Here is a 20,390-nt window from a genome sequence, read left to right as displayed (position 1 = left end):
GTATAGTTTTATCTCTTAATATGCAGATAAGGCTTTGTTAATTTTTATTTAGTGTTGTACCGCTTATTTGAATGTATGACAGGTTCTCCAGCAAGTGGATAACAAGTTTATTGCCTGTTTAATGAGCACCAAAACTGAAGAGAATGGTGAGGCAGGTAAGATTGGAGTTTAGCCTTTATTAATATGGAGCTGGTCTTCTGATAGCCTCTTTTCAAGGTATTTTTTACATACAATACAGTTGCAGTGATTTGGACAGGTTAAAACCCAATTGGGAAAACCAATCTAAATCAATATTATGAAACCAATCTAAATTAATATTAATATTATTAAAGAACAGGTTTTTTAAAAAAAATATTTATTTATTTGAGAGAGAAAGTGAGCAAGTGCACTCATGAGAGAGAGCATGAATGGGGTGGAGAGGGAGAGGGAGAAAGAAGCAGATTCTGCACTGAGTAGGAAGCCCGACATGGGGCTCGATCCCAGGACCCCGGGATTATAAACTGAGCCGAAGGCAGACGCTTAACTAACTAAGCCACTCAGGCACCCTTGAAATAACAGTTTTAATGTACAGTAGTTTTATATTACATATACAGAGACATACATATGTAAGATACATGTTAAATTATTAATACTAGTTACCTTGGGAGGTAAAGGGGAAATTTCATCTTTTACTCTTTAAAATATTTTATATTGTTTGACTTTTTGATAATGTGTTCATGTATTCCCTTTATAGTAATAGAAAGTCCATATAATAAACTCTGCTAGGTTTATCAAGAGTTACATACAGTATCTTGGTGACTTGCTTTAATAAAACAATAATAGTTTGTAAACAATAATATTAACTCATTCAACAAATATTGATTGTCTGTTGCGTGCCAGGAACTGTACTAGGCCCTAGAGCTACAATGGTGGGAAAAAAATACACATCTAAGAGAAACAAATAAGTATATAAACATTAACATTTTAATTCTAGCTAGTGTTACTGAAGAGAGAAACAGTATGCTGTAAGAAAATATACTGAGAGATTTGATTTAGTCAGGGGGGCCTGGGAAGGTTTTCTTGATAAAGTGAGATCTGAAGTATGCATGTGAGCTAACTAGGTAAAGAAGGGAGGTAATAATATTGTGGGCTGAGGGAATGACAATATACAATTCGTGATTTCCTCTCCTCTAGTGAGACGAAGCAGGACAAATGCAGCTGGAGTGAAAGCATAGAGATGAGGCCAGAGAAGTAGCTTCCCACCAGTTAGAAGTGCCAGTTAGAAGCTTTGTATTTGTCCCAACACCAGTTGGAAACATTGGAAAGCTTTTTATTTTCTTTTTTCAGTGTTTGTTTTTGTAGTGGCACATGTCATATCACATTTGTACTTTGAAAATATTGCTCTGGTTGCAATATGGAGAATGGAGTGAGGGTGGGGTGGAATCCCAGTAACTGCAGAGAGACTGGTAGGAGGATTTTGCAATATCTAAAAATGATTGTTGGCTAAGACCAGAGTGGACTAGAGAGAACTGAGTGCATTGGAAAGATATATAGGAGATAAAGTCCAGGGTTCGGTGATGCATTGGGTAGATGAAAGGAAATCAAAGATGACTCCCTAGTTTTCTGACCTCCATAACTGAGTGGCTGATGTTGCAGGACCAGGTGACAGAGATCCCAAGGAGAGACTCAGATATCTGTGACATGGTAGAGACGGACTGAAGGAGGGTGATGGGAAAAGACAGTTTGTTTATTGGTTTGGGTTTTTTTTTTTTTTTTTTAACTGGAAGACACTTGAGCACATTTATGAGGAATGCTTGATAGTGTACATGGCTGAGAGCCCTGAGTACCAGTGAAGGACTTGGGTCCAGACAGGTAGACCCACAGGCAAGTGCTTCTGAAGTTTGAAAGCAGTTCATTCTCTTTGTATTTCAAAGTATTCCCTTTTACCTTGCTTACATGGTAGATTTACTTAGTAAATGTCATAAGAGATCAAAGACAGATTAAAAGATCCGTCAGAATTGTCATAAATATGGAATCGGTGAAAGTCAAATTCTGGTAGTTTTACTGATCTGTGAAAATTAATAGATTTCTCCGAAGGTTTTGATTACCTGGGATTCTTTGTTGTTTAAAGATCTTATTTATTTTAGAGAGAGAAAGAGAGCAACTGTGAATGGGGGAGGAGAGAGGGCATCCCAAGCAGAATCTCAAGCAGACGCCACATGCACCGATTTCAGAGCCCGATGCAGGGCTCAATCGCAAGACTCTGAGATCATGACCTGAGCTGAAATCCTGAGTCGGATGCTTAATTGACTGAGTCACCCGGGCGCCCCTCTTTGTTGTTGAATACCAAAATCTTTATTAATGGCACCTGAGATGGGTATAGCCACAAAATCTGAGATATTCAGAGAAGCAGAAGGGACCTATTTAAATTCTCTTGAGATTCTGTATGGTCATTGGATTATAGTTGACCCTTGAACAGTGCAGAGATACCCCAAACCCCCACATAGTCAAAATCCATTTACAACTTCTGTCTCCCCCAAAACTTAACTCCTACTATAATAGCCTTGACCATTGGTCAAGGTTTGTTGACCAAAACCTTACCAGTGACATAAACACATATTTTGTATGTTCTATATATTACATGCTGTGTTCTTGTAATAAAGTAAGCTATAGAAAATGTTACTAACAAAATCATAAAGAAGAGAAAATACATTTACAGTACTGTATTTATTGAAAAAAAAATCTGCACATAGGTGGACCTGTGCAGTTCAAATCCATGTTGTTCAATGGTCTACTTTAGTTAGTTACCACCAAAGAGTACTCTTAGATAAATACATTTTTAAAATCAAAGTGTATTTTTACTGTCACTCGTGAATACTAAAAGCAACATATTCCAGTAATTGACTTACTTTAATATTTGCACATATTTTTGTAATTGACAAATATATTATTACTTTAAAATATTAGTGAAATGGGATGCCTGGGTGGCTCAGCAGTTGAGTGTCTGCCTTCGGCTCAGGATGTGATCCCAGAGTTCCGGGACTGAGTCCTACATTGGGCTCGTGCATGGAGCCTGCTTCTCCTCCCTCTGCCCGTGTCTCTGCCTCTGTCTCTGTGTCTCTCATGAATTAATAAATAATATAATAAAATCTTAAAAAAATAAAATAAAAAATAATAAAATTATACTGAAATTAATACCATATACTCATAAATTGGCATTTTGTATTACATATTTCCACCTATGATAAAATATAGTTGTTCAGTTATGATACCCCAAAGAATAAGGATTCATTCATTTATTCCATAAATACTTATTGTCTATTATGTGCCTGGTGCTAAGAGTATAACAGATAAAATCCTTGACCTTATGAAACTGCCATTCTGTTGTGTTAGAATATCGAAATACAGCTTCTGACATGATTACATTATCTTCATATATTCTGCTTCATTCAAGACATACAAAATGTTGTGAACCTTATGTAGATTGTGAATCATTCTGCTACCATCAGGTACAAGATTGATTTCTGAGGGTCCCTGACTCTTGATAATTCACACCAAAGCCAGTTTCAAGTTTAAGGTTACTCCCTCACAATTTTTTATTTATTCCATTGTTTTGCCCAATACAGGATGTTCTGTATTCATCACAACCAGCTGCAACTCCTCCTATTCTCAAAGGAATTTAAAATTCAACGTTTTGGGGCCTAATCCTGTGATTGAGCGTCAGAAAAATTATTTCCATTTTTCCCTTAAGTCTTAAGCTCTCATGCCATGAATTTGATGGTGTTTTAGAAATAGTAGATTCTTTAGTAGAAATGGGAAAAACAGGAATTATCTATTTTTGATCAAATTCAAGAGGAGAACTTTGATTGCAATATAACCAATAGCAATAAACCTCAACCCTTTGGCCCCAAGTAATAAAATTACGAGATAAAAAGATGTACTAAGGTAATGGAGAGTCAGTCCTCCTGTCAATGAGAAGATTTCCCTGTAGGTTTGGCTTTTTGGGTCAGGACACTCTGCCTTCTCTCTTGCATTTGAGAGTCAAAACCCTTGCTACTCAAAAGCTTGGTCTATAAATAGCATCACTTGGGAGTTTGTTAGAATTGTAGCATCTTGTGTCTCATCTCTACTGAATCAGAATCTGCATTTTGATAAGATCCACAGGTGATATGTATGACCATCAAAGTTTGAGAAACCTGAGTCTAAAACAAGGCAAACTATGGCTGTGAGCCAAATCCAACCATGACCTGCTTTTGTGCACCCAGGAAGAATGGTTTTTAAATTTTTAAGTGGTTGAAAAAAGCAAAACAATAGTATTTCTTGACACATTAAAATTCTATGAAATTATGGGAAGCCTGGGTGGCTCAGTGGTTGAGCGTCTGCCTTCCACTCATGGCGTGATCCTGTGTTGGGGGATCGAGTCCCGCATCGAGCTCCCCACATGGAGCCTGCTTCTCCCTCTGCCTATGTCTCTGCCTCTCCATCTCTCTCTCTCTCTCTTGCTCGCTTTCTCTGTGTCTCTCATGAATAAATAAAATCTTTAAAAAACTATATGAAATTAATATTTCAGTATCTATAAATAAAGTTTTATTGGAACACAGCTACAGTGTTCATATATTGTCTGTGACTGCTTTGGTTCAAATACAGTGTTCATATATTGTCTGTGACTGCTTTGGTTCAAAAGGAATAGTTGAGTAGTGGTGACAGAAACCATATGTCCTAAAAAGCCTAAAATATTTACTATCTGGCCCTTCACAGAAAAAATTTGCTGACCTCTGATCTAAAGTATACTAGATGAGGCAGCCCGGGTGGCTCAGTGGTTTAGCGCTGCCTTCAGCCCAGGGTGTGATCCTGGGGACCCGGGATCGAGTCCCACGTCAGGCTCCCTGTGTGGAGCCTGCTTCTCCCGCTGCCTGTGTCTCTGCCTCTCTCTCTGTCTCTGTCTCTCATGAATAAATAAATAAAATCTTAAAAAAAAATTTTTTTTTAAAGTATACTAGATCTGGCAGGCCACCTTTTTAATATGTAAAGAGTTTGTGAGAAAAGTTTAAATTGGCTAGAAGAAGCCTGTTTTTTAAAATAATTCTAATTACACTTAAATTTAAAATACGTATTATTATATACTGTAAATCAACAAATTGAATTTATATGTTTGGTTATAATGTTTCTTAAAGTGAATCACATCTGTCATTTGTTATAAGTGTACTCCCTGGAGAAAAAAAAAGTATACTAGAATTACATTCTTCCTGGGGTTCAGAGTAGCTTGCAAATCAAAGTCAGGTGATTATAATAATGTGTTTAAGGTCCTTCATTGTATCAGTCTGAATTAATAAAACAAAATCAGTATTTAAACATTTTTAAAATTTATTTATTTGAGAGAAAAAGAGAGAGTGAGAAGCTGACTCCCAGCTGAGCAGGGAGCCTGATTCAGGACCCGATTCTCAATCCCAGGACTCTGGGATCATGACCTCAACCGACTGAGCCACCCCAGGCACCCTGCAAAATCAGTATTTAAACATTAGGAATGTAGGGCTTTCCCCTTGTTTTATTTTTTTTAATTTTTTTATTTATTTATGATAGTCACACACAGAGAGAGAGGCAGAGACACAGGCAGAGGGAGAAGCAGGCTCCATGCACCGGGAGCCCGACGTGGGATTCAATCCCGGGTCTCCAGGATCGCGCCCTGGGCCAAAGGCAGGCACCAAACCGCTGCGCCACCCAGGGATCCCTCCCCTTGTTTTATTAATGAAATACCAATGAACTAAAAAAAGAGTTTTTCATCAGGGATAAATTTGTAGTTTTCTCCATATTTCAATTTTTAAGAAATGAAAGATACAACTGTTACTACTAAGTATGTGTGTTTCCCTTATGCTTATGTTGTTAAATAGTTTGAATTAATCTTTTTTTCCTTCCACACAACATGATGATTTTAATCTTGATCTGTGAACTTGAAGCTTCAGTAACCCTTACTAATCTTCCAGGTGGAAACCTACTAGTCTTAGTGGATCAGCATGCTGCCCATGAGCGTGTCCGTTTAGAGCAGCTGATAACTGGTAAGGATCTGTTTGGGACTAGAAAAGATTTGAGACTCCCCTGCAGAACTTGTATACTTAAGGAGTTTTTCTAACTGTGACTGTTGTGAGGAAGGATGAACTGTATGTTCAAAAAATTAAGCTGAAATCTTCTGGTTTGGCTTCTATAACCAAAAGAATGTAGTGATTCACTTTACTGATTCAGACTTGGTGGTCTTACATGGTCAAAGATATATAGTGTCATTCATTTATTATTGACCTTAAGGGTTGGGTACATAAGAATTAGGCTACTTTCTTATGACATCCAACACAAAGATATGCCGCTGTGTATGGCCATATGCTTTTGGTATACATATCTTCTTCATAGCTCATCAGCAGAGACTACCAACTCAGAGGGCCCAATATATTGTTTTTATTTTAAAATTGTTTTTGAATGCATGGTATAATCAAATAAGTTCAAATCTGAAAGGTACAAAATGGAATATAACAAAGTCTCCTTTTTACCCTTGTTCCTCATCTCTCCTAGTTTCTCCACCCAGAGACAGCCAGTATCACTAATTTGCTACGTGTTTTTCCAGAGTCAGTATGTGGTTTTTAATTTTTGCTACCCTCTTTTCTCGTCATGAGGTAGTATGTTCTCCAAATGGTAAAATCCCAGGAAAATCTTTACTCCTATGGTCAAGTAATGGAAAATTAATATCAAAGAGTTAGGAGAGGACCTAGGAAGACTAGAATGGCAATACACTTCCATATTCACTTTTCCTTATGAAATTAAGACATAATTGTTGAGAAAGATACAGTAAAACTAGTGTTAGGAAAATTTGCTACAGTCTCGGAACCATTTGAGAACAGTACTGATCAGTTCTCTTCAGAGACTGGGAAACCCTTCTGAAGGAATGGGGAAGCCTTCTTGAGCCATAGGATTTTATAGTAAACCAATTTATTTCCTCAGTAATCAACATTACTCCCCCCACCACATTATTAAAACCACATTTATTGACTATCTCCGGGAACATTGCATTGTTCATTTCAGTGTAAGATTTATGTTTTACATTTCTTGTTTTGGAAAATACTGGTGAAATGAATAAATGGACTGGATATTGACTAGTTTGACGTTAATAATGGAAATTCAAAGCCTAAAACTGAACATTGAACACATCGCTAAGCACAATAATAATTAACATGGCTGTGCCTTATCATGCCTTACTTTTATCTGATTCTAGAAGACTTCACTTCCTACGCCTAACCCATTCATCTTTTTCCCAATAGATTCCTATGAGAAGCAACAGCCACAGGGCTCTGGTCGGAAAAAACTACTGTCTTCCACTGTAAGTCCTCCACTAAAGATAAGAGTGACAGAGGAACAAAGGAGACTCTTACGGTTAGTACCACCATGAGGATGTGATATTTATGGTATAAGCTCCGACAGTAATTCTATGAGGAAATATTGTTCCTTTTTTCAGATGAGGCACCTGGGACCAAAGGGAGGTTACATGACTTGTTCAAGGTCATAACTCTTGAGTGGCTTTCAGATGCAGGTCTTCTGACTCCAAATGCTGTTCTTTCCACTATATCACAGCTGTTGAGTATAGGATAGAGTTTCCTTGATAATTTTTTCCAGCAGTTGGCTTAGAATACTCTTACCATTTCTTGGAAAAGTCCATGTTTATGCTGTGCTGTTTCTAAAAGCAAAGTTGCTGCAGTAATTGCTTCCATTCTGCTTTGCCTTGGTGCATTCTAGATTCTTAGTTTTCATTACCATAATCATACTGAGGAGAAAGTAAAACACTGGGCCGCAAGGAAGGGGTAAATCATATGGTGAGTCATAAGATAGGACATTTTCCCACTTTGGGGCTGCACAAGTTATTGGAAATAAAAAAAGGATCATCTCTGAATTTATGTCAGGATTGGGAATATGCTACTGCCAATAAATCTTTTTCCCTGAGCCATAATTTATAATAGAGACAGATCCATTTATTTACATCCCATTAATCAGGACTTCTCAGTTCCTAGGCTGTTAATTACCTCCTGCTTTAATGTTGATTCAAAACATTCTCAGCCTTTTTATTTGTGCCAAACTCCTTGAAATGCCAGCAATGAGGAGAAGTTAGTAATCCCTCAGTGAAGAATAAAACTTAGGAACAAGATTTAGAAACAAATGGATTCTCTCAATGGAAAAGAAAAAAAAAGAAAGTTACTATAATTCAAAAAGGAAATTTGATAGTAAAATCCTAAACAAATGACCATAAGTATGAGAAAAACAATACAACTTTTAAAACTTGTGGCAGCTTTTGAGAAATTATCCAGCATTTGGAACTAGTACTGAAATGCAAATGAAGTAATACTTTTGTAATTGAAGTTATCTCTTTAGGTGTTACCACAAAAATCTGGAAGATCTGGGCCTTGAAATTCTATTTCCAGACACCAATGATTCTCTGGTCCTTGTAGGGAAAGTACCACTCTGTTTTATAGAAAGAGAAGCCAATGAACTTCGAAGAGGAAGATCTCCTGTGACCAGGAATATTGTAGAGGTAAGACAGAGCTTCACATGTTGAGGAAATTGCTAAGTGAAGGGTAACCTCCTGTTTTCTTTAGAAATTCTCTATATTCATCTTTTATCCAACAAGCATGTATGAGATACCTTCTATGTGCCAGGTGCTAGAGATTCAAAGATGAATTAGCTCAAGGTGGAGAAGGATGTTTACATAATTACAAATACAATGCAATTTGGCCAGAAGAGGTATGTTCAAAAGTGGTGTTACAGAGTAATCCGAGCTTCTTCCAGACATGCCTTTCTCCGGTTTCGTGGAGTTTCCTCACAGCATGGCCCCCAAGCGCCAGTCCTCACTTGCACCTCAAATGAAGAAACCAAAGAAACCGAAGCTGCCTCCTGCCCCCAAACGTGAGGAGACGTCGACCTCTCAGCACTTGCCGAAGGGAGAAAAAGAACAGCAAGAAGCAATTGAACATACGGATGAAGTACAAAATGAAATAGACAGACTTAATGAGCAAGCCAGTGAGGAGATTTTAAAAGTAGAACAGAAATATAACAAACTCCTCCAACCATTTTTTCAGAAGAGGTCAGAACTGTTCGCCAAAATCCCCAATTTTTGGGTAACAACAATTTGTTAACCATCCACAAGTGTCTGCTCTGCTTGGGGAGGAGGATGAAGAGGCGCTGCATTATTTGACAAGAGTTGAAGTGACAGAATTTGAAGATATTAAGTTAGGTTACAGAATAGATTTTTATTTTGATGAAAACCTTTACTTCGAAAATAAAGTTCTCTCCAAAGAATTTCATCTGAATGAGAGTGGTGATCCATCTTCAAAGTCCACTGAAATCAAATGGAAATCTGGAAAGGATTTGATGAAACGTTAAGTCAAACGCAGAATAAAGCCAGCAGGAAGAGACAGCACGAGGAAACAGAGAGCTTCTTCACCTGGTTTACTGACCATTCTGATGCAGGTGTAGATGAGTTAGGAGGGGTCATCAAAGATGATATTTGGCCAAATCCATTACAGTACTACTTGGTTCCTGATATGCATGATGATGAAGGAGAAGATGATGGTGATGATGATGAAGAAGAATGAGGATTGGAAGATACTGAGGAAGAAGGAGATGAGGAAAAAAAAAGAGATGAGGATGAAGGTGAAGAAGATGAAGATGATGATGAGGGGGAGGAAGGAGAGGAGGATGAAGGAGAGATGACTAATGGAACACTGATGGATTCCAACCTTCCTTTTTTAATTTTCTCCAGTCCCTGGGAGCAAGTTGTGGCTCTTTTTTTTCACCCCTCCTCTTGTGCTCATTTGCCCTGTTTTTTAAAGTCTCCTTTCTCTCCCTTTATACCATGGTTCTCAACTTATTTGGGGGGAAATACCTTGAGCAGAATACAGCAGGAAAAGAATCTCTACCCCTTTCTGTTCCAAATTCATTTTTATTCCTTCCTGTCTCAACAAAAACTATGGAATCAACACCACCATGCTCTGTGGGAAAAAAGAAAAACCTGCTCCCTTAGCTTGCTGGAAGCTGGAGGGTGCTAGGCCCCTGTGTAGTAGTGCATAGAATTCTAGCTTTTTTCCTCCTTTCTCTGTATACTGGGCTCAGAGATTATAGTGTGTCTCTAAGTGAATACGGACAGTTAGCGTTTACCAACATGTACCTGTCTACTTTCTCTTGTTTAAAAAAAGAAAAAAAAACTTAAAAAAATGGGGTTATAGATGGTCAGCAATGGGTGGGTTTAAGATGTTTGGGTGGGTTAAGTGGGCATTTTGACAACATGGCTTCTCCTTTGGCGTGTTTAATTGTGGTGTTTAATGGACATCCTTGCAGTTTAAGATGACGCTTTTAAATAAAACTCTCCGGGATCTCTGGGTGGCTCAGAGGTTTAGCGCCTGCCTTTGGCCCAGGGCGTAACCCCGGAGTCCCGGGATCGAGTCCCACGTCAGGCTCCCTGCATGGAGCCTGCTTCTCCCTCTGCTTCTGTCTCTGCCTCTCTCTCTCGGTGTCTCTCATGAATAAATAAATAAATCTAAAAAATAAATAAATGAATAAAATAAAATAAAACTCTCTAATGGGGATCCCTGGGTGGCGCAGTGGGTTGGCGCCTGCCTTTGGCCCAGGGCGCGATCCTGGATACCCCGGGATCGAATCCCACATCGGGCTCTCGGTGCATGGAGCCTGCTTCTCCCTCTGCCTGTGTCTCTGCCTCTCTTTCTCTCTCTCTCTCTCTCTCTCTCTGTGACTATCATAAATAAATAAAAAAATTAAAAAAAAAAAAAAAACTCTCTAATGATGACCTGAGCCCTGCCACTCGATAGGAGAATCAGCAGAACCAATAGGATCTTATTTGGAATGGGCATTCTCTATTGTAATTTTGATCCTGTTTATTTTTAAAATTTCTTTTTGTTTCACTGGAAAGGAAAGATGCTCAGTTTTAAACATTAAAAGTGTACAAGTTGCTTTGTTACAATAAAACGAAATGTGTACACACACACACACAAAAGTGCTGTTATGGAAATACAGAATGATTACTGTGCCCAGGGGATGGAGGTCAAGGAAACTGTCACAGGAAAGCTGTTTTTTTTCCTTAGGAAAAATCTTGTAAAACATTAGGAGCCTGTGAAGTACAGAAGAGAAGGGCATTCTCAACAGAACAACCGATATCAGAGACTCAGAGCAGATCCTGTGTTTAGGGAACTACCAGTATATATGGCTTGAATGAAGATATGTATGTAATGGTGGACTAGATGAGGCTAGATAGGTCATAAAGGAATTTAGCATACTCTGCTAAGTAGTTTGCATTTCATCCTGCTAAGTAGTTTGCATTTCATCCTCCACATACACACTTTGGGAAAGGTCTGGAAAGCTGCCGCTGGAATGTGGCTTTGGAAGTCTTGAAGCTAGCCATTACTTCTACTTATGTGTTTCATTCTTTTTTTTTTTTCCCAAGCCCACCATGGGGCTTGAACTCACAACCCTGAGATCAAGACCTGAGCTCAGATCAAGTTGACTGCTTAACAGACTGAGCCACACAGGCGCCCCGCACCTTATTTTTTACAACAAACAATTTTTTGTCTTTGCTGCCTTTTCTTTCCTCCTTTCTGGTTTTCTATTAGAGTTTTCTTCATTTCCCCTTTTTTCTCTCTGCTAGTTTATTTTTTTTTCTCTCTGCTAGTTTAGAAGTTACATCCATTTGTATTCCTTTAGATAGCCTTAAACTTCAGCCTTAACAAAGTTTCAGGTAATTTGTTTCTCTGTTCTCTTCCTAAACAGTACAAAAATCTTACATCCCTTTATCTTCCATCACTCCCCTCCCATCTTCCATGTTGTTGCTCAGTATTTTAACTCTACCTTGTTTTTAATCTCCTTAGCAGTCATTAATTTTTAGTCCATGTTTATTTAGATTAAACCAAAACATTTAGCAGAGTCTTTGTTCACTGTTGCTCCTTGAATCCTACTGTTCATTCTGTATTCAGCTTTTTACCAAAATCTTTTAAAAGTTCTTTTACTAAAAGTCCATAAATAATGAACTGTCTTTGAAAATGTCTTTATTTTGCCTTCACACTTGCATGGTTGTCTAGCTTAAAATAGAATTCCACGTTGTCAGTTATCCCTCAACATTTTGAGAGGATTCCCTTACTTTGACATTCTGTATGCCATTGGACTCCACTGTCTGAAGAGGAGGTCCCTTTTCTGAAGAGGAGGAGGAGCAGCAGGAGGAGGAGGAGGACCAACCAGGAGACAACGAGGAGGAGTCTTGCCAGGAGTCCCAGGAGGAGCACGCGGGAAATGACACCAAGGCAGTTATTAAAGCCCTGGATGAGAAGATTGCTAAATATCAGAAGTTTCTAAAAGCCAAAGCTAAGAAATTTTCAGCAGTCAGAATATCCAAGGGACTAAGTGAAGAGATTTTTGCAAAATCTGAAGAGCAGAGAGCAGCTGAAGAAGTTGTAGAAGACACAGCACCTACCAAAAGGGGAAAGAAGAGGAAGGCACAGAGGGAAGAGGACCATTCAAATAGAACTCGCAGGACGCTTACATCTAGGGAATGGAGGCGAGCGGCCCGGCAGCAACAATCCAAGAAGGTTGGTGTACGCTACTATGAAACACACAATGTGAAAAATAGGAACAGGAACAAAAAGAAGACCAATGACTCAGATGGACAGAAACACAAACACAAAAAATTCAAACACAAGCAGTAACATTTTAAAAGTTTATTAAATTATACAAAAATATGCCGTTAAAAGAAAAAGTTATCATTACTTTATAAGTAATCTGATTTTCCTTCTGGTGAGGGCTTTTCTCTTTGCCTTTAGTGTTCTGCAATTTCACTATAATATATCTTGCTTCCATTTTCTTGAGATTCATCATGCTTCTTCCATTTGGAAAATGTACAGTTATTATCACTTCAAGCACTGCTGCTTCTGCCACTCTCTTGTCTCCTAGAAATCTTACATTTTTAACTTCTCTGTCATATTTCCCATTGTCTTACCTCTTTGTGACACATTCTGGGAAATTTCCTCATTTATCTTCCAGTGAACTAAATTCTCTCTTTACCTACTCTTTAATCAGATATTTAACTGATCTACTAAGCTTTTTTTTTTTTTTTTTAAGTGACTGTTTTTTACTTCCAGAATTACGATTAGGTTCTTTCTCAGATATATCTGTTCTTTTTTCATATTGTTCTGTTCATTGTGGTTTCTGCTCCTTATGTATCTCTAGCTCTGTTTGGAGCACAGGCAAATCCACATGAACCCAGTCTATCATTTTTCCAGAAATCTGAATTACTTTAGTCATATCTAAAAATAAAAATGAGAAGATTGATTTAGCGGATAAATTGTGTGATAGATTGATACGGGAAAGGTTTGAGGTGTGGGTACAGTTGAGAGGCTATTGCACTGGCTCAAATAGGAGAGGATGAGGGCCTAAGTCAACAGCATTGGGAATGGAGAGAAGGGATATATTCAAAACATAAGTTGGAAGATAGAATCCACGGAACCCTAACAATAGAAAGTATAAAGGGATAAAGGAGAAAAGATAAGATAGGATTCTGAAGGTTCTAGTTTGGATGACTAGAAGGATGGTGGTGCCATTGACAGAAGAAAGAAGTAGAGGAGGAGGGGTACATCTGCCTAGGGAGTTAGACTATGAGCCTGGGGGCACCTGGGTGGCTCAGTCAGTTAAGCATCTGCCTTCCATTGCGGTCATAATCCCAGGGTCCTGATCAAGCCCCACATCAGGCTCCCTGCTCAGCTTCTCTCTCTCCCTCTGCTGCTTCCTCTGCTTGTTCTCTCTCTCTCTCTCTCTGTCAAATAAATAAATAAAATCTTTAAAAAAAATAGATTATACTGGGTTTAGATGCCCTGAATGTGCCTTTAAGTGGGGATGTCTAGTGGATAGACAGACTTACAGATCTAGTGCTTGGGAAAGAAGCCTGGGCTATATGTACTATCTGGGAGTTAACTGTGTATATTTTGATCATATCAGAAGCTGGAGAAGGAAGTGTGAGTGTCTAGGGAGAATGTGAACAACAAAAAGAGAGGAGAACAAAGGGTGAAGTTGATGGAACACCAGCATTCAGGGTGCATATGTTTTGGCAAAGGTCTGGAAAGCCACTGCTGAAAAGAAGAAACTGGAAAGGATGATTGAAAATTTTGGTCAGAGAGAGAGGAAGAAAATCAGGAAAAAAGTAGTATTGCTAAAGCCAGTGGAAGTTTTAAGCAAGAAGGGAATGGTCAATAATAGTCATAAAGCTTAAAAAGTTGTATTTGGCAATCATGAGGACAGTGGTTTCATGGTGGAATCCGTTCCTGGGAGTGGGGGTGCAGAAGACATTGCTATGGGTCAGAGAGGGAGTGGAGGGGGAGGAGGTGGAGCTGAGTAGACTGCTCTTTCAAGATCTCTGTCTGCATACAGAAGAAGAGAGAGGGTGGTAGCTAAAGGTTAGGGGTGGTCTGAAGTGTGGGGCAGGACACAGGGTTGAGGAAAGATTTTTGATTGTTTTCAGATGGGAGAGACTTAAGCATGTCTGTAGGTTAAGGATGAGAAGACATTTGAGAGGAAGAGGCAATTAATAATGCCAGCTTTTGGATTACCATGAGGTTAGCCCTTCCAAAATTGCTCTTTGATCAGACAACTTTTGCTTTGCTTTTAGCAGTACTCTCTTTCCCAGCGCAGCCTTGTTCTCCAAGGCTCCTCCTCCAAACTGTCTTAAATCCAAAAGATAGGATCTGTTAGAATCTTTTATTGTAATTCAATCCCTAAGTATTTAACCAGAAAATTATAATAAAAACTTTTCCCAAAATGACTTCAAAGACTACTGGTAAGGAGTTTACTTCAAATTGAAATAAGGCTTATGGCTTCAGAAAATCTTGACTATGTCAAGTCACACTGATCAGGAGAGATTTTGTTGATTCTGGAAGAAGCTGGAACAGTTTTGGTGTCTTGGAAAGGAGGTAGCTACTTCGATCCTAACAGTTGAAAGATCACGAATATTTTCTATAAAGTTCTGTCCTCTAGCCTGATGAATGAGCCTTTTTAATATTTAAATTATCTAGAATTAATTGAACCATTGAAATGTGAAATGAACAGAGAATATGGTCTATCCCACCCCCCACCTCACTAGGCTTAAAAAAATGGTATTTCTCAAGTCCTAGATGATCAAGCACAGGAGAGAATGGTAAAGAGGTTAAGTTTGATCACTGTTTGCATTGAGCTCTGGGGATCAGGTATTATGAGACATCTTTCTGTGTAGGTTTGTTTGGAAAAGCACATGGCTTTTGAAAAATACATGGTATCTACCCCCTAGCTTTTGGTAACTGCTTATTTATGAGCTTGGTAGATTAGAGTGTATATGAGGAAAAGAGGAAAATTTTCTGAGTCTGGTTCAAAAAGAAGATCTACCATATTGTACTCTTAAGAACGTGATTTATACATCACCAGTTCTACAGGTAAAAAAAATCTTGTGTCTTCTTATAAAGAAATGATTAAATGTGCCTTATCTCAAAACACTTTTTTACCTCTAGAGGGTTAAACAGATTGGTAGCATGAAAAATTGCATCTGCTTTAAATTTCTTTGAAGTCCTCTTGTAAATATTAACATCTGCAGGGATAACTATTGAAAAGGCTACCCGAAGGACAGAGATATGCTAGTGAGGAGAAACTTCTCAACAAAATGCCCCAGAAAATAAGCTTTTTGACCTGAAGGGAATTGTCCAAAAAACCCACAAAAACACAAAAAACATAAAAACCTTGTGGGAACTACAGTAACTACTTATGTTTATGATATATCTAAGCAAGTGTCATACTCATTGCCCAGCTGTGTTGATGATTGTCGTGTATTTGTTCTGTTTGTGTATATTATTACACTTGTTCTGGCTAAGATCATAAATACAAACAGCCTCTTAGAATCCTTCCTGATATTTAGACTCAGTTGAATCATCAGGGCTGCTCTCAGCAGTTACATAACCTCATGAGTTATGAGCTATCTCTGGAGGAAGTTTCAGTAGCTAAATATATTCTCTATTCAGTAGGAGTTCTATTAAATTGTCTTGGTATTTTCATATTCAGAGTGTCTCACAACAGATAAATTATTTGCACCTGAGTGCTATATTGCTGGAACTCTCCTTCAGGAGGTGTATTTTTAAACCATAAAAGGATATAAAAGGGCAATTATAACAGTAGAGTAATGCCTCTTTTCCTCTATGCTTTGTAGGAATTTATTCGAGAACAAGTGGAGGTAAGCTTTTCTCTTATTTTGGGGTTTCACACAGAGGCACCACACACAAAAGGCTCTATTGTCCCATTTCTTTTTCCCATTAATGGAGAGTTTGTTTATGTATTAGCTACTCCAGACCACAGGAGGCATCCAAAGGACTTTGCCACTGACTGTCCAGAAGGTGTTGGCGTCCCAAGCCTGCCATGGTAAGTCTCAACACACCAGCTCTTGAGTGCTTCTGTATGCTAAGCACTGGCAGGGGTACAGCAGTTATAAAAGGAGTGGAAGGCACATTTACTAGTCACTTCTTGGAGGGTACAATTTGGATCAAACTGAATACACTAAAAATGAATACTAAAAAATTGCTTTTACAAAGCAAAGTACCAACACATACATTTGACCATAATTCCGACTGACACATACAAGTGGCGGAGTAACTCATGGAGGAGAGATGCATTTTGAGCCAAGTTTTGAATGAGCTGGATTCATAGGACAGAAGGGAAAGTTTACCCCAAGAGGTAGAAATAGCCCATGCACAGACCCAAAGACAGAAACAAATTATTATATGAGGAGCAGCAAAGGATGCCAAAAAATTGGGCTGGTAAGGAAGATTGGAAGCCTACAACAAAAATGTATAATTACTGTATAATTATTTGTTTAATGTTTGTCTCTCACCTATTAGATTGATAGATCATAAGCTCTGTGAGGGCAGAGACCATCTGTCTCATTCATTGCCTGTCATAGCTCCTGCTACAAAGTATATACTTATAAATATTTGTTGACCAGAGAATGTATGCATAAAGGCAGGTTCTGACCACATGAGAGGTTTTTGTTTTGTTTTGTTTTTTGTTTTTTTTTTATTCATGGAAGACACAGAGAGGCAGAGACACAGGCAGAGGGAGAAGCCTGCTTCCCCGAGAGGAACCCAATGCAGGACTTGATCCCAGGACCCCAAGATCATGCCCTGAGCCAAAGGCAGACACTCAACCAGTGAGCCACTGAGGCATCCCCACATAAGAGTTTAGATCAGGAAGATTATTATTGAAATAGAAAAAAGCCAATAAAATGGGCATTGTAGGGAACAATAAGAGATATTGGTGAAAGATTGGCTAAAAGATGACCTCGATTTCACAACCTGGCAGAAGTAGGAAAATATTGCCCTTGCCTCTTGAGAAAAACTCTGAAAGCCAAATCCTAACAAATTAAGGAATGCCTTTTATGAGGATTAGAAGGACAATGATTCCATAAGGAAAAGCTGAGAGACATGTTAGTCCTGAAGCCTTAGTTTCATCCAGTAAGCGCCAATTTCCAGCAGTGTTAAAGTCACATGAAAGAAGCTGAAGAAACATTTTACTTTTCCCAGATATTTGGCTCTGGCCCAGGGTCAGCACTGGTTTCCCACTATACACACCATAACCTTCTTGTTTCTGTCTTTCGTTTAGGGGCCATTAAGTTTAATGATGGCCTGAGCCGAGAGGAGAGCTGTCGCCTTATTGAAGCTCTGTCTTGGTGCCAGCTGCCATTCCAGTGTGCCCATGGGAGACCTTCCATGCTGCCATTAGCTGACATAGACCACTTGGGACAGGAAAAACAGGTATGGTAATGACTAACAGGAGAAGAGGGAGCAAAGTGTATCTTCTCTTTCTTGCTCAGCTCCTGTTAGCCAAATGTGATCTGTCTTAATCCTTTCCAAAATAACGAGCATTTTGAAAAGTGTGAATTGAGAGTTTATTTACATAAAGTCTCACCATTTCATCTTCTGTCTCAAAGTCAAAATGGAACTTAAGCTGCACTGTCAGATTACACACATGATGCCTTTGTATTTTGTAAGCTTAACACATGTACAGACTGACATATCTTGAACATCTGTTGCCTACTGGCTCTTGGTTTGATAAGATAGAGAAGTTCTGTCTGGGGCTACAGAAAACTGGTAGAAACACAGCAAATCCACTGCTAGCAAATATAGCCTAAATAGCCATTTGCTTGATGATACTTGCTGGAAATGGTAGCCATCCCTAAGGATCTCTGGAATTATGATTTGGGGATCATCAGGCAGGAAACCAAGCTTAGGAGATTTTCACATTATGGTTTGGCCTTGATTACTCAACAGCCCAGGAACAATGATGTGGATAATGCAATAAAGGCACAGAATGGTTTAAATTAAAGAACATTTTCTGTTCTTGTTATAATCTTAAATGAAACAGAACATGAGAACATAATAGGAATGTCCATGTTGCTGCTTTCCAAAATCTTTTCTTTTGCCTGCCTTTCCTTGTAAGGGCTATAAAATCTTTCCTTGTGTGGAGTTTTCTGGTACTTTTGTTTTCTGATGCATCCAGTAGACTTTAATCCATTAAAAACTTACTGTTTCATGTGACAATGAAAAAAAGTCCTGTTCTTATTCCTAAAGAGATGGGAATCTAGACTTAAAGTCTACAGTCCCACTTATCCTACGGAAATCTCTAATCTTTTCTGAATCCAGAAATTAGAAATCTGAACAGATTGGAATAGCCACAATTAGGAAATTTTTATATGCTACTTGGCTTTTCATGCTGCATATGGAAGTTATTCTCTTTCTTCCCACAGATTAAACCCAATCTTGCTAAACTTCGAAAAATGGCCCAGGCCTGGCATCTCTTTGGAAAAGCAGAAAGATGTAATACAAGGCAAAGCCTGGAGGCATCCATGCCTCCTTGTGAGCCACCATGAGAACAGAATTACTGATCTGTATGGAACCAAAGGGATGCTAACTATATGCCTCTGAGCAGAGACCATGAGCAGCAGATACCAGCAGAGTCCTGAGTTGGCCGGTGCCCCCAAGCAACATGATATTGGCCAATCTTGAGCAGATGATCGCTCCAAGCTAAAGAGAGTTCATTCGTCTGCAGCCATGGACATAGGAGGTTGCCCTATAATACCTACTTTTTATAACCTATGTAGAGATAAAATTTAATAATCAATTGATTCATTTGTGGGTTTTTTTTGTTGTTGTTTTTTGTTTTTGTTTTTGTTTTTTTGGTAGGGGGGAAGTGGTTTGGGAGCAGTTTGTTTTTGTTTTTGCAATTTTTTCCAGCCTTGTAGTTTGCATTAATGTGATTTGCCTGATGATGAATTGCTCACGATTCAGTCTGCCTTCCTAGACAGTCCACAGCCACACTCCATTGGTCCTTTCCTTACCCACAGTCTTCTTCACTTTCTGCTGCTTTACATCTTAAATTTCAGACTTAACGAGTTTCTCTACACTCAACAAAAATGTCCCCTGCAGTCTTCCATCAGGCTTGTAGTTAGATTATTTTAGGGATTAAAAACTATTGATAAAGAGAAACAAGGACAAGAATAGGATAGAATAGACAAAATTTCAAGTTGCTCTGGTTGTCTTATTTTCTCTTTAAAATCTCATTCACAGTCTGATATTGTTCATAACCCAATTAGTAAAAACGGTGAAAGGACTATGAACTTGTTTTTTAAATACAAGTTTTTTTGGTACTTTAAAAATATCTCTCTTGATGTGAAAGCAATTTTTCATATCAAAATGCAGCATTTATTCTTTCAACCTGACCAGATATGCCCTCTACATTTTTTCAGGTTCTTTTTGGCCCCTTTGAAATCCTGTCTTAGTTTTTATTATAGTAGGCCTATCTAATGGCCTCATAATTTCATTTGGGACCAGGACTGATCTTTGTGTAAACGCTTGTTGTGACATCCTTAATCTGTATGTCCTCTGCTGTTTTAGAAGGTTTGATTTCTGGTTAATAAAACTCAGTAGACTAAGGTTTTACAGAAGGACAAAAAGAAAAGCAAAAAACCAGCTGGTAATGTTTATTGCAACTGGGATACCGTATAATGAGAAAGACGTTGCAGTGAGAATTTCCACTTTTGTATTTGCAGCCTGCTCAAATTGGCCTTTGTATCAATGGAATGATTTTTCTCATTTTTTAATACAGGAAACAAATTTGTGCTCATGGAAGAAAAGTTTGTTTGCCAGCAGCCCTGCAGTGATTCTTACAGGAGCAATGAAGTATTGCATTCATTAGTGTGTGTCTCAGAGAAGGTTCAGGAAAAGCCTTCACTGGTTTTCAAGGGGATCCTTGTAGAATTACGTAATTGGAACCCTGAAGAATAGGCACCACTGTCTAAAAATGGCCTTTATTCTTCTAAA

At 38.5% G+C, this 20,390-nt stretch overlaps 1 protein-coding gene and 1 pseudogene across 7 annotated transcripts in view; both read left to right on the top strand.

Annotated features, from left to right (window-relative positions):
• Positions 1–19,195, top strand: part of MLH3 (mutL homolog 3) — a 29,676-nt gene extending 10,481 nt beyond the window's left edge. For 5 of the 7 annotated variants that reach the window (XM_077910011.1, XM_077910010.1, XM_077910016.1 and 2 more), the window contains 8 exons: positions 83–155; positions 5,961–6,032; positions 7,281–7,392; positions 8,383–8,542; positions 16,229–16,252; positions 16,359–16,437; positions 17,674–17,825; positions 18,818–19,195. In XM_077910011.1, the coding sequence (XP_077766137.1) occupies positions 83–155; positions 5,961–6,032; positions 7,281–7,392; positions 8,383–8,542; positions 16,229–16,252; positions 16,359–16,437; positions 17,674–17,825; positions 18,818–18,940 (795 nt within the window). In that variant the 3' untranslated portion in view covers positions 18,941–19,195. Of the gene's footprint in view, positions 1–82; positions 156–5,960; positions 6,033–6,537; positions 6,595–7,280; positions 7,393–8,382; positions 8,543–16,228; positions 16,253–16,358; positions 16,438–17,673; positions 17,826–18,817 lie in introns of those variants that run through there. The other 2 variants (XM_077910014.1, XM_077910015.1) reach the window with 2 other exon arrangements.
• On the top strand, positions 8,552–13,820 carry LOC144320912 (protein SET-like; annotated as a pseudogene).
• Positions 19,196–20,390: the final 1,195 nt, after the last annotated feature.

This window comes from Canis aureus, chromosome 9 (assembly GCF_053574225.1).
Source record: "Canis aureus isolate CA01 chromosome 9, VMU_Caureus_v.1.0, whole genome shotgun sequence".
Taxonomy (NCBI): domain Eukaryota; kingdom Metazoa; phylum Chordata; class Mammalia; order Carnivora; family Canidae; genus Canis; species Canis aureus.
Note: the sequence above shows the minus strand (reverse complement) of the source record. Positions and strands in the feature narration are given on the sequence as shown.